At 43.7% G+C, this 13,448-nt stretch overlaps 1 protein-coding gene across 1 annotated transcript in view; it reads right to left on the bottom strand.

Moving 5' to 3' along the window:
* Igsf11 (immunoglobulin superfamily member 11) overlaps window positions 1-13,448 on the bottom strand; it is a 181,777-nt gene that overhangs the window by 14,665 nt on the left and 153,664 nt on the right. The window contains exons 2-4 of the mRNA XM_017800569.2: window positions 4,687-4,850; window positions 2,990-3,197; window positions 1,046-1,201 (exon numbers count right to left, since the gene is read on the bottom strand). Coding sequence (XP_017656058.2) covers window positions 1,046-1,201; window positions 2,990-3,197; window positions 4,687-4,850 — 528 coding nt within the window. The remainder of the gene's footprint in view (window positions 1-1,045; window positions 1,202-2,989; window positions 3,198-4,686; window positions 4,851-13,448) is intronic.

Raw genomic sequence — 13,448 nt, forward strand, 5'->3', positions numbered from 1 at the left:
GCCCGGACCCTCGCCTGCCACGACCAGACGTGATCAGAACCTGTGAGAGACAGCTCCATAGGCGGGAGAGTGCACTGATCACGGCGGACGAGAGAACCTCTCCACACGGAGTGCCTGAAGGCTTAACCTCTGGAAGGTACTCCCTGAGACTTTGGGACTCTTAACTGCTAGAGAACCGGGTTTCCCTTTGAGTATTTGTATTGATGTGTGTTTGTTATGCTTTGACCTAGTAAACGCATATTGCAATTAAATAGTCGTGTGTATTGCAATCAAACAGTCGTGTGTGAGAATCTCTTCTGTCCGTTGCGCCTGTCCTAACCTCTCCTGAGAAGCAGTGACACACTCTAGATGTCACACTCAGGTCAGTGGCTTGAGACACATTCAGGACAGTTACTGTCAAGTAACTGTCCCATTCAGGACAATGTTAAATTTTATTTTCTTGAAACAAGATTTCACACGTCTACAACTTTATCTTATTTCATAGAATTTCCTCCAATTTTAAAAGATATTTTCTTTACAATCAAATCCAAACAGATGGATTTGCATGTCTAAGACCACCAAGGACACCCATGCCTCCAGCATCATACCTAACTGGTGTGACCTTAGGTCACAAGATCCTTTTCTATTCTTTTTCATCTTCCTCCTCCAAGGAGACCTGAGGCTGAAACAGGAGAATCAATCTTCTTGTGTCTATGCAGATGTCACTTATGCTAAAATGGACACCTGTGCCTCAAGCAGGAAGCAGGTTCTTGGATAGAAATGTCCAGAACTATCCTGGAGGTAACTCAAAGAAGATATCATTATGCTATTTTAAAGCTCCACAGATGGGACAGAATTTTCGTGTATAGCTGCCAGTAGATGCATTTCATAAAGGGAATATGCAGAACAGAAAGAAATGCCATATTTACCTTAAAGTCGAAAGCACAACCTTTTCAGTGGTTACAAACACAGAGGGTTACTTTTCAAACTCTAAGGTCAGTTACTTTGTGAATCTTAGGACCTTCCATGAATACTAATCACATAGCTATAGCAGCACTGTACGTACCCTGAGTGGATGTTGGAGGTAGCTTGAATGTAGTGTCTAACTTCTCCCAAAGGTAAGTTGGCCGAGGAATGCCTTCCTCTGAACTGCACAGGAGGATGACATCGCTGCCGATGTCCTGGGACCCTTGGATTTGGCAGTGTGGAGCAGAAGGGGGAACTGTAATGGGAAGAATGGGCAGCAAAGTTCACCTCTATTGCGAATCAAGCGATAAGGAAAGAGACAAGAACATACAGCATTGTGGATCACATGGGAGACAGCATCACAGTTAGAAGCCAGAGGACTGTCAGGCAAAAAATCCTATGGCATTGGGTACAGGACCTGCAATAGCAGTATACAGGGGGGGAGAATTTGATGACATTTTCAAGGTATCTTACAATCTTGGTTTGAGGACTCTCTCTAAAAGAAGATCCTTTGGGTCAACACAGTACCTTTAAAGGCACTGCTACAAGGCCACGTTCAGAGCCCATTTCAAGAACAGAAACTGACCTGGCCAACTGTCCTCCAGCAAAAATCACTTCATCTAGGTGCTCTGTTACTTCATAAACAAAAACCAGACAGGCCCACTTTATATCAAAATTGGCTTTACAGTAGTGAAACTTAGAGTTAGGCCCAAGTAGGAGGAAAACTAATAATAATGTTGGGGAAGGGGGATTTCATAATGATAAACAGTTTATAATCATAAAGTTAGATAAGGACACAAAGGACAAGAATAAAGAAAAATAACCAAAGCAACACCTAAGGAAGAAACTGGTGATTTACACTAATACAAAAACAAGGAAGTGAAAATATAAACAAAGCCCAAGGCAGAGGCATAGAGCTATTGGTAAGGCAGCTACCACAGTTTAAGTATTCTAGATGATGTCTTTAATCCTCATGGCTTCTCACCCCTTCAGAAACGCATGAAGCCTGAAGTGTGAAATGAGTACAGACACACAGAGCAATCCAAAAGTGAGTGAGTGGGAGAGGGCAGTTCAATAACCAAAGGTGTTGGGGCTGGGAATGTGGCTCACTGACAGGAAGTTTGCCTGGCATGTATAAGGCCCAGCATTTCATGCCCAGCACTGCCACAAAGAAAGAAAGGGGACACAGGTAGGAAGAATAAGAACAGCAGCAAATCCAAATTGACATTATCACCCTGGTACCATGAAGGAAAACCTAAACTAATTATTTAGAGGTAACGTTAATTATGAAATAAAGGCTTTCTGTTCTCCCTTACAGCACTTTTTAAGCTTGGCTAATGTGAAAGGGTAAGGAAGGTGAAGGAGCATGGGCCTTCTCTGAGAACGTCTTTCTGCCCACATGAACTGAATTTAGCCAATTATACCACAACTATTTATTCAGAGCCATGAGAATTGAAGGCTCAAACATGTGATATAGTTTAGGATGACATAGTCTAATCACACGATTTAATGGAAAGAATGCTAGCCCTAAATCTATTTGGTCTATAAGGTGGTAATCTGATTTACTGTAGAAACAAAGATATCTTTAAGAGCACAAGAAACAATACCAAAATTACGCCAGGACCACAGGTACCAGCAGAGAACTGTGCTGACCCTAGTTCCTGTTACAGACACAGGAGATCATAAAGTTATTCTCATACACTATGAAACCTCTGCTTTTTGCTTACAATAAATAAATAATCCCTGATTGATTTTTATCTCAACAGAAGCTTCTGCTTTGTAGGATCTTAAAAAATGACTTTTTATACCCCCTTTATTCACCTTCACAAAATATCATTAAAGGTATAAATTTAAAGACTTCCAGGAATTTTAACAGAGTGTGAAGAGGAAGAAAGAAGCAGGGAGAAGCAGTGAAGAGCTGGGACTCAGAAGGAGGCAGGGAAGGAACTACCAGCACCAAGTGCAGAAGGAAGGGCAGAAGTAAAAGTGCTTAAGAGGAGACTTGTACTGATACCCAAGATGGCTGAACTTTTCTGTCACTCACCTAACACTGTGAGGCCAGTGACCCCAATGTTCCTGCCTCCTCTGTCTGGAAGGTTGTTGACTAAGCACTGGTAGGTGCCTGTATCTGACAGCTGAGTGTTATTGATGAAGATAGAGACATTGGTGGTCGGCATGGTGCCAATGAATTTTACCCTGCCATGGAACCGGGGGGCACCTTCAAATGTCTGTCCACCCTGAAAGAGAATGACCTGCAAAAGAAAGCAATATCAATAAACTGGCCACTGTAGCCCCTTCTTGACACACAACAATGGCTACCTGGTAGACAGCACCAAACATTCCTGCAACAAATGTTGCAACATTTTATTTCTAAGAGTTGCCAACTGCTTTTTGTGACTATCCTGACCATAAGCATCTTGGTGCTCTACATTCTCACACATCTAACTTAGAAAATCATTTCTTCCTTACCTAACTCATCAGAACACAGAAAATACCTTTAATGCTACCTGACTATCAACACATAAATACTTTAACCAGTTCAAGAAATTATGAGATAAAGTTTAAAAGATCTAGCCCTGTCATTCTCATACTTACTAGGCCATAAAATGATAGATCGTAAGTCATGGGCTGAAGATCAATGTCATAAAAGGGAGCAAGAGGTACCAGTCCACAACTGCTTTTCTTGTCAATTTCTGTTAGCTATTCTTGGGAGAGGAATCAGAATGTAATATAGCAAAAAGCCCTTTCGGCTGAAAATGAGCAGATGGGTCCTATCCAGGCTCTTCCTGCAAAGGTGTGGGAATCAGGATATTTACCACTTTAACTCCACCACTGATGTTTAAAATAATGAGGTTGAAGAAAATGATCTTGAAGGCTTAGCCTAATTGCAAAAATTCCATGGTTTGAAGATACATTATATCCATGTATGCAATTTTCAAAGAATAAATTTAAAATAAAAATTTAAGAAGTTTCCACTGAAGTTCTCTGTGAGTTCGAGGCCAGCCTGAACTGCACAGTGAGTTCCGGGACAGCTGGGACTACAGGGAGCTCCTGTCTCAAAAAAAAAAAAAAAAAAAATGCTAGGTGGTTACAAAAAAAAAAAGATTAAAACATATTCACAAAGGAAATGTCATGGTTGTAAATAAAACTGTGATCATTACCACAATTCACCAATTTTTACAGTGGGTATCAGAAATTATTAATCTCTTTCCTATAACTGACATAGTCTTTTCTGAGCACCTTCCATCCTCATGCAAATCGTTTTGTGTGCAGTACTCCAATTTGTATGAGATTCACTGAGTTGGCTAGTTTGCCTACTTGTCTTTAGATATTAGTGATTAACTCATCAAATGTACTGCTGCTAGCTCATGTTTCTTACCACCATCACTATCTTTAAATAGTACACTCTAAATCACCTAAGTTAGTGCCAGTTTATTCTTAAAAACTAGATCTTGCCTTTGCTTTCTTGTTTTTTCCTGTCAATTTTCTTTTTAAAACTCCAGGTTCCTTACAAAAGCTCAAAAAAATCTCCTTAGCATTTGATGATGATGATGACGGTGACAATGATGATGATGACAGCCTTTTCAATAGAAGATAACCTCCTCAGAATATTTACTTATACTGCAGAAGGGCAGAAAACTGAAAATCGCACCTTACTCTAGAAATCCAATACATCCTCAGGATGCTTCCTTACCTACCTCTTCTGAAAAGATGAACAGTTTAGAGGCAGAACAGAAGTACCTGTTCAGGTTGGTTTGCATTAGAAAGGGGAATGACCATCCAAATGACATTGAGGTGAAGGAGGGCAGCGCTGGTGGAGAAAGTACACGGCAGGACGGCTGTCTGACCCCGGGCCACCTGAATACTGCCAGGGCTCTCTGACACTTCCAGGGATACTGCAACACCTACAGAGGAAGGATCAGGGATGTTACTTGCTCACCCTCTCCTAACACAAAACTCTGCATGTGTTACATTATCACATTACTAATGACAGTGTGAAAAGACTGACATGTCGCTCTTATTAGAGAATAATTGATCAGTCACTAATGCAAAATAGTAGTTTCTCATCCATTTCCATCCAGGAAACTGAAAATATTAGGGGCACTTATCCTCTTTTATAAGACAATACCCAATATTTGGACAGATTCAAATACAACATGATAGGGCTTGAGTATAACTTGTAAATGGTGATAAAAGACATGACATGAATGGAATTTTTAAAGCATGCTACAATAGCACAGCACAGAATAAAGTGATTATACATATGTTTAACAAGGTATGTGTGTGTCTATATGCTGAAAACTACACATAAAGTACTGATGGAAGAAAATCAGATTAAATAAATGGAAAAACATACTATGTTCATGAATTGGAAGACTCCGTCTTAATAAGAGGTCGATTATTTCTCCCTAGAATGATGTACAAATTCAGAGAAACTCCAACAAAAATCTTATCAGGTTTTTTTAATAGACATCAGTGAATTAATTTTAAAATACATGAAAAGAGAAAAATTACAAAGAGCCAAAACTATCCTGAAAAACATCAAAAAAGATGAGTTCACATTGCTTAATGTTAAAATCGTCTATAGAGCTGCACTAATGAAGTCAGCTTAGTGCCAGCATAAGAAGTGACACGTGGACAAACGGTGCGGGATGAGAATACAGAAATACACCCTGTATTTAAATGGCCAAATACTTCTCAACAAGTGTATAAACAGTTAAGCAGTAGAAAGAACAGGTTTCCTTTCTTTCACCAAATGGTGCTGGGACAATTTATAATACTATGTAAAAGAAATAGAGGAAAAGAGAATTTGGGCCCACACATCACACAATACACAAAAATCAAGTAAAAATGTTTATTATCTTAAAAAGCTAAAACTATAAGACATCTATACATAAACATAGAAGAAAGATGTAATTACTTGGTCTAATCAGAGAGATTTTAAAAAATATTACCAAAACTATGGATCACAAGACTAAAAAAGATAATAAGATAGACCTCCTTAAAAAATAAAAATTTTAGCCAGGCATGGTGGTGCACAACCTCTAATTCCAGCACTCAGGAGGCAGAGGCAGGCAGATCTCCATGAGAATGAGGCCAGCCTGGTCTACATAGTGAGTTGCAGGCCAGCTGGGACTATGGGGAGACCCTGACTCAAAACACAACAACAAAAAATTAAATCTTTTGTGCTTCAAAAGATTTAAGAAAATATAAAGTCAAGGTTTACACTGAGAACAATATTGTAAGTCATATCTTTGATAAAGGGCTTATATACAAAATATAAAAAGAAATGTGACAACTCAAATAATAATCTAATTTTAAAGGGATTTACCTATCGCCACCATAATGCCAGTGCACACCTACCAGAAAGGCCAACCTCAAAACAATACCAAGCCCTTAAGAGGACTTAGAGAAACTGGAATCCCATGCACTGCTGGTGAGAACATAACATGCACAACCTCTTTGGAAAATAGTTTGTTTTGTAAAAAGTTATACATAAACTTTATTATAACTTAGTCATATCTTAGGCCTCTAATGTTGGAGTATGTTAGTTTGCTTTGATAAACAGCTTTTTAGGACACAGACGGCCCCCTAATCTCAGGGAACCAACCAGCCCTCCCTCACAGGGATGATCACATGATTTACATGAATTCTAGTCCCAATCAGTAAAATAAAACTGTAAACCGAAACCTAAGCTGTCTGCCCATGTATGACCTGATCACTGCACTCTCTCCTGAATGACTTAAGAAGCCTATATAAACTCACTGTTTCCTCAATAAAGTAGATCTGCATCACTGAACCTGGTCTCTTGTGTCTGAATGCAGCTCCACTGACACAGCCTCCTCACCAGCCCTGGGGTCTGGGATCCGGTGGCAGTGAGTGGCAATGACTGTGCAGGTGGCCCGAGCAGACAGCTGCAGCTGGAGCCCAAACATGGGGCCCTCGTGGACTTGGTCTTTGGTTTGGCATGTCGCTCCTGTCTCCACCAATCATCTCCTTAAACGGCTCCTGAGTCCCTCTGGGTATGTCTTGCAGGGTGAGTGCGGCAGTGTGAGTGCCCCTGTGCCGCAGCGTTGGTTTCTCTCTTCAGGAGCAGGAGAATTAAAGTAACAGAAAAGGATGTAGCCAAAGTGCTAGATGAAGTTTTGGCTCTTGCCCCTTGGTTTGTGGAGTCCTGCTGCTGGGATCCTGAACAATGGGCTCACACGTTATTCTTAGCTAGAAATAAAGAGGTCAAGGAGGGATGCCCGCAATTTGGGCCGTTCTGCCCCATTGTAACTGCCATTCTGGCCTCTCTGTGGGGAGTTACCCCTAATTCCCCTGAACAAGATGATTTTATTTTAAAGGAAATAGATAAACAAATTCAACAGCAGGACGGTATGGACAACTCGCCCCAAGTGCTCCCGGTCAAGGTGAAACTAGCAGAGCCTTGCTCTGGCAAAAAGGCAATGTCTACTACTGAGGATTCAGAAGAGAGAGACTAGGGTCTGAGGGATCCCTTAGTAAAAAGCCAGAAGTCACACCACCCTCTGCTCCACTATTACAGGGCATTAGCCATCTGCCTCCGTCCCATGCTGGCTGTGGGGGAGACCCTCCTCTTTAGCCCTCTCTAGGAGAGGAAGACTGGAAGCCCCTTCCCCCACCCTCCTTTCTGTCTGGTTCAGAGGACAACACCCTGCCAACAAAACCCAAATGTCTGGAATCCATATTCCATGACACCTTAAAAAAATTGCACAAGGTGGCACTTGAGGATGATATCCATTCCCCCTGGTTTAGTCAACTTTTAGATACAATCATCCATGTGGCCAATACCCCTATGATTGGCAGCATATTGTGCATGCCTGTTTGCAGAGAGGTAACTTCCTCTTATAGAAGGCTGCTTATCAAGATGAGTGTAAACAACAAGCAGAGTGCAAAAGATGCAGCAATGTTCAAAATATAGTGTTTGATGCCCTAGTAGGGCATGGCAATTTTAAAACTCCCCAAACTCAAGCACAAGGACCTCCTCGCTATTTTGAACAGGTCTGACTCTGCGCCCTGCATGCTTTTCGAAGTATGCCAGCATGCAGTGATACTAAATTAACCAAATTGGTACAGAAACCAGGCAAGCCTTTCTCTGACTTCATTGAGAGATGCCAACAGAGTGTAGACAGGAAAATCAGTCATGGGAGGCTGCTGATGCCTTGCTTAAAGATCTTGTATATGAAGGCTGCTCCACTGAATGTCACCTGGCCATAGGGCCTGTGCATCATAAGGATATATCTGAATGGATTTTAGCCTGTCAGGACGTGGGGACTGCTCGGGCCCATGCTACTGCCCTCACTGAGGCACTGGCTGCTCACCAGCCCCAGACCAGTACAGAAAAGGGCAAATGTTGGGCCTGTGGGGGACAAGGCCATTGGTCTCACACCTGTCCTAACAAACTCATTAAAGAGGCTAAGAAAAGTCAAGTTCCTCCTTCAAAATGTCCAGGGTGCTGTAAAGGCTTTCATTGGGCAAGGGAGTGCAGATCCAAGATGGATGTGGATGGTAACCCCATACAAAAGGGGCCTTTAAATGGCCAGCGGGGCACCTCTCAGCCCTGCCCCAAACAGAGGAAATACAGACTCCCATCCCCCATGTCCAATGGACAGTGGCTATTGATCTACGTAAGCCTAGAATGCAGCTTACCCTGGATGGACATAAATTTAAGAGATTAATTGATACTGGGGCTGATGTCACAATAATTAGACAGGAAGAGGCATTGCACCATTGGCACTGCAAGCCAGGACCTCCCTTAGAAGGGTTTGGTGGCTTACAAAACATCCAACAGGTCCAACTCCCTGTGGTCTGGACTGATCCAGATGGCAACACCAGAGCAATCAAGCCGCTTTTAGCTGCAGGACTTCCTCATAATCTGTGGAGGAGGGATATTCTTACTAGCATGGATGTTGTTCTGACCACTAATGACAAAGCCTTTTATGATGACTGCATTGTTAACTAGCGCACAGGAAATGTACCCCATCCTCACCCCCAATTCTAACGGCCACTGCCCCATTGCCCATTAAATTGACCTGGAATACAAAAACTCCAATCTGGGTGGAGCAGTGGCCTCTCCCTTCACATAAGCTAACCCACTTGATTACTTTGGTCCAAGAACAACTGCTGTTGGGTCATACAGAACACTCTCTTAGCCCCCACAACTCCCCTATTTTCATTATTCAGAAAAAGTCAGGGAAATGGAGACTTTTACATGACTTAAGAGCTATTAATGATCATATGGAGCCCTTGGGAACCCTACAACTGGGATTGCCTCACCCAACTGCCATTCCTAAAGAATGTGTGATTATTATAATAGATATTAAGGATTGTTTCTTCTCTATTCCTCTCCATGATAATGATAAGCCCTATTTTGCCTTTTCTGTGCCCACCACCAACCATAATCTCCCAGTCCAATGTTATCAATGGAAGGTCCTTCCACGAGGCATGAAAAACAGCCTACCATTTGCCAATATTATGTGGGCCATGCGTGCAGGCCTTTGCTGACTGAGGTGTATATCTTACATTATAGGGACGACATTCTTATTGCCCATAAGGACCCCAAGATCCTATAAGGAGCTTTTCAAAGACATAGAGCAAATCTCTGAGTGCTGGGCCTCACTATTGCTGCAGATAAAATTCAGTTACATGCCCCACATACCTTTCTGGGCCATTCTATCCAAGATGTCATCCTCCCTATAGCTCCTGCTCTTACCTTACCCGATAAGATCACCCTCTCTGAGGCACACTCTGTGGCAAAATAAATTGGATATGGGGCTTTCTACCCATGTCCACAGAAGAGCTTACACTGCTCTTTGACCTCTTGTGGGGCACTGATACAGCCTCCATCCCCCACAAGGTCTCACCTGAGGCTCGATGTGCCATAACAATAATAAACACACACTTGTCTCAAGCATTTATTAATAGGGTACAACCTGGACAGCCTATCTAGGCCTTAGTCATTCCAACAAAAACCACCCCTATGGGAGCACTTTGGCAAGCCCAGGGACCATTGATATGGGTCCACTCTTCTTGGAGTCAATTGCATAAAATCACTCCTGTAATTGAGGCCTGGGCAATAATAGCCCCAAAGCTTGTTCAAACCTCCTGCTTTCTGTATGGCCACGACCCAGAGTCACTGGTTCTCCCTCTTCCACTCCCCATGCTCCAAGCACTGTTTCTTGACAACCCTGGCCTGGCTTTCAGACTCTCCTACTAACTTAGGGAAAATATGATAATCATTACCCCCAGTATACACTCCTCCAAGGAATAAAACAGCTTCCCTTGTCTTTATTTCCCCAGGCATTTCCAAAACACAATCTCCTTCCTGAGGCTCCTCTAATCTTCACAGATTCTAGAAAACATAAATTTGGTTACATGGTCTTCCATGAGGGGCACCTTTCGTCACAAAAAAATTCTTTCCTTTCAAGGGTCGGTATAACTTGGAGAGTTGTCCACCATGTTACAAGTCTTTCACGACTTCCCCACAACCCCATGCAATGTATTTTCTGACAGTGCCTATGTGATCCAAACTATACAAATCTGGCATTTGCAGCCTTCCGACCTCGCCATAGCCCCCTTGATCTATTGCTCTTCTCTTTGCAATTGCTGCTTGAGCAGCACTCTGCCCCTTGGTACATTCAACACCTTCACTCTCATACCAATCTTCCAGGGCTTCTGGCAGAAGGCAATGCTACCACTGACAGACTAGTGATGAATGCTGCCCTGGATCCTGCTCTCTTACAACAAGCCAGGGACTTACACGCCCACTTCCATCTTTCTCCCCAAGCTATACATAAGCTCCTACCTACTTTGCTGATTCAGAGCTGCAAACATCTGGTCCCTGTGTGCTCCTCATGTGCCCCCCTTGTGCCCATGGGGCCATTACAACCTGCTGGAACTCTCCCCAGAGGCCTCGGTCCTAATAAGATTTGGCAAATGGACATAACTCATTTTTCCCCCTTTGGTAAACTAAAATACACTCATCATATTATTGATAATTACTCTGCTGCCCACTTTGCTTTGGCCTGCTCTGGTGAGAATGCCTCCCATGCCATAAAAACTGTTAAATACGTCATGGTCCTTTTAGTAGATCCCTGGGAATTAAAAACAGATAATGGCCCCTGCTACACTTCCACAGCTTTTCACCATTTCTGCACTGACTGGAATATTCAGCACATCACTGGCATCCCCTATAACCCTCAGGGCCAAGGAATCATTGAGTGCTCCCATCAAATGCTCATTAAACAAATACAGAAAATGAGGGAGACAGTGACAAAGGCCCCTGCTATAAGGATCCCAATTTTGTTATACAACAAGCTTTATTCGCCCTAAATTTTTTAAAATTTGACTCCAATGGCCTCCCACCAGCGATAAAGCATTGGGGGGGGCATTCACTCATGCCACTCCCACCCCCATGGTGAGATGGAAGGACCCTCTCACAGGAGAATGGAAGGGCCCACATTTATTGCTAACACAGGGGCAAGGCTATGCTTGTGTTTTTCCAGATAATGTCCTAGCTCCCATCTGGATCCCGGCCTGAAACATCAGAGTTCCCTGTGATTCAGCCAACTCCAGAGGTATTGGCCTCAGAGATGGTGACAAAACCAGAAACCCAACCCACAGGGAAGGCAGCCCAATACCGCAAGCCGCAGAACCAGCTGGTCCCACGTACACAACAGATGAGAGACCTGACCATCAATGACCGTCCAAATAGAGGAGGGTCAGAGCGTTCCAGGCGATGGCAACCCCAACACTGGGTCTGCCCAGTGACCTGGGGGGACATTAAAGCTTTAGCCAGACAGGCACAGGCCATGGCCCCTGAGCCAAACACAGGACTGGGGACCCTTTGTGTCACCCCTCAGAGCTCCACCGTTCCACCCCACTATCAGCATCTCTGTAACCAGACTGCCTATCTCCCCTCTAATGAATCTTACTTACGACCTCCTCCCTATGCCTGGTGGGCTTGTTCTTTTGGGCTCACTCCTTGTATCCACTTAATCACTCTCAACCGTTCTGGCCCCTCATGTTGCCTGCTATCCCAGCTAACCCCAAGAGTCAACCTTTATTCAGGGGACAAGATGAACCTTAAGCTTTCCACATTGGAACATTCAGGCCATAAGAGGGCAGCTGCCCTGGTGATTGCTGGCAGCAGTCTTTTGGGGATCAGTATTGCCGGTGCCCTAGGGTTAGGAACGTCAGCACTGATCCTACAGGACAAAAATTATAATGCCCTTAGTATGGCTATTGATTCGGACTTAAAAGAATAACAAACTGCTATAGAACATCTTGAGAGTTCCCTGTCCTCCCTTGCCAAGGTGACCTTACAAAATAGGAGGGGCCTGGACCTCTTGCTCCTTCAACAGGGAGGATTATGTGTTGCTCTAGGAGAACAGTGCTGTCTCTATGCTAATCATTCTGGTGTCATAAGAGACTCCTTGAGCTTAGTCCACAAAAGGATCTTACAGAGAGAAGAGACCAGGGTAAAGAACCAAAACTGGTATGAGTCACTATTCCAGTCTTCTCCTTGGCTCACAACACTCCTCCTCCTCTCTGCCTTAATTGGGCCTCTGGCCTTGCTCCTTCTGACCTTAACCTGTGGCCCAATTCTTTTAAGAGCCTTACTTAACTTTATCAAAGACTGGCTTGCTATGATTCAACTTATGATGGCACACTGCCTCGCTTCTTACCCCCTACCCCCAGTTATACCCAGACCCAGGTTTAATAAGGATAAAAATCATGGCCACAGCCATACAACGGGCCTAAAACAACTTGGGTTGTCCTGCTGGGAGCCTTTCTGGGGACTACTCTGGCTCAGACAATGTGGATGTTGATCTTAGAGAGTCCTGGACTGAAAATACATTTGAAGGCCCTGGCTCAGATGAGATGATGCCAGCACGCTCATCCGTTCAGGTCTTGTGAGCACACTCCAAGGTTGTCTAGCCATTGCCCCAGATTGCTTCATCCAGTAGTCCTCTTCCTTCTTCATATTGCACCAGCCTTGCCATGGCCCCAGTTTAGACCCCAGTTTGGACCTCAGACTAGCCCATCTTTTAAACAAAAAGGGGGAAATGTTGGAGTATGTTAGTTTGCTTTGATAAACAGCTTTTAGGACACAAGATGGCCCCCTGACCCCAGGGAACCAACCACCCTTCCCTCATAGGGCTGATCACATGATTTACAGGAATTCTAGTCCTGATCAGTAAAACAAAACTGTAAACCGAAACCTAAGCTGTCTGTCCATGTATGACCTGATCATTGTACTCTCTCCTGAGTGACTTAAGAACTCTATGTAAGCTCACTGTTTCCTCAATAAAGTAGATCGGTGTCACTGAACCTGGTCTCCTCTGTCTGAATGCGGCTCTGCTGACACAGTCTCCTCACCAGACCTGGGGTCTGGGAGCAGGCAGAAGCAGCTACGACAGGAGGCAGCACAGGGCAAGCAAAAGAGCTGCCTCAGCACCAGGCGAGCAGAAGAGTGGCCT

The sequence above is a fragment of the Nannospalax galili genome, unplaced genomic scaffold (assembly GCF_000622305.1).
Source record: "Nannospalax galili isolate Female #2095 unplaced genomic scaffold, S.galili_v1.0 scaffold18, whole genome shotgun sequence".
Taxonomy (NCBI): Eukaryota; Metazoa; Chordata; class Mammalia; order Rodentia; family Spalacidae; genus Nannospalax; species Nannospalax galili.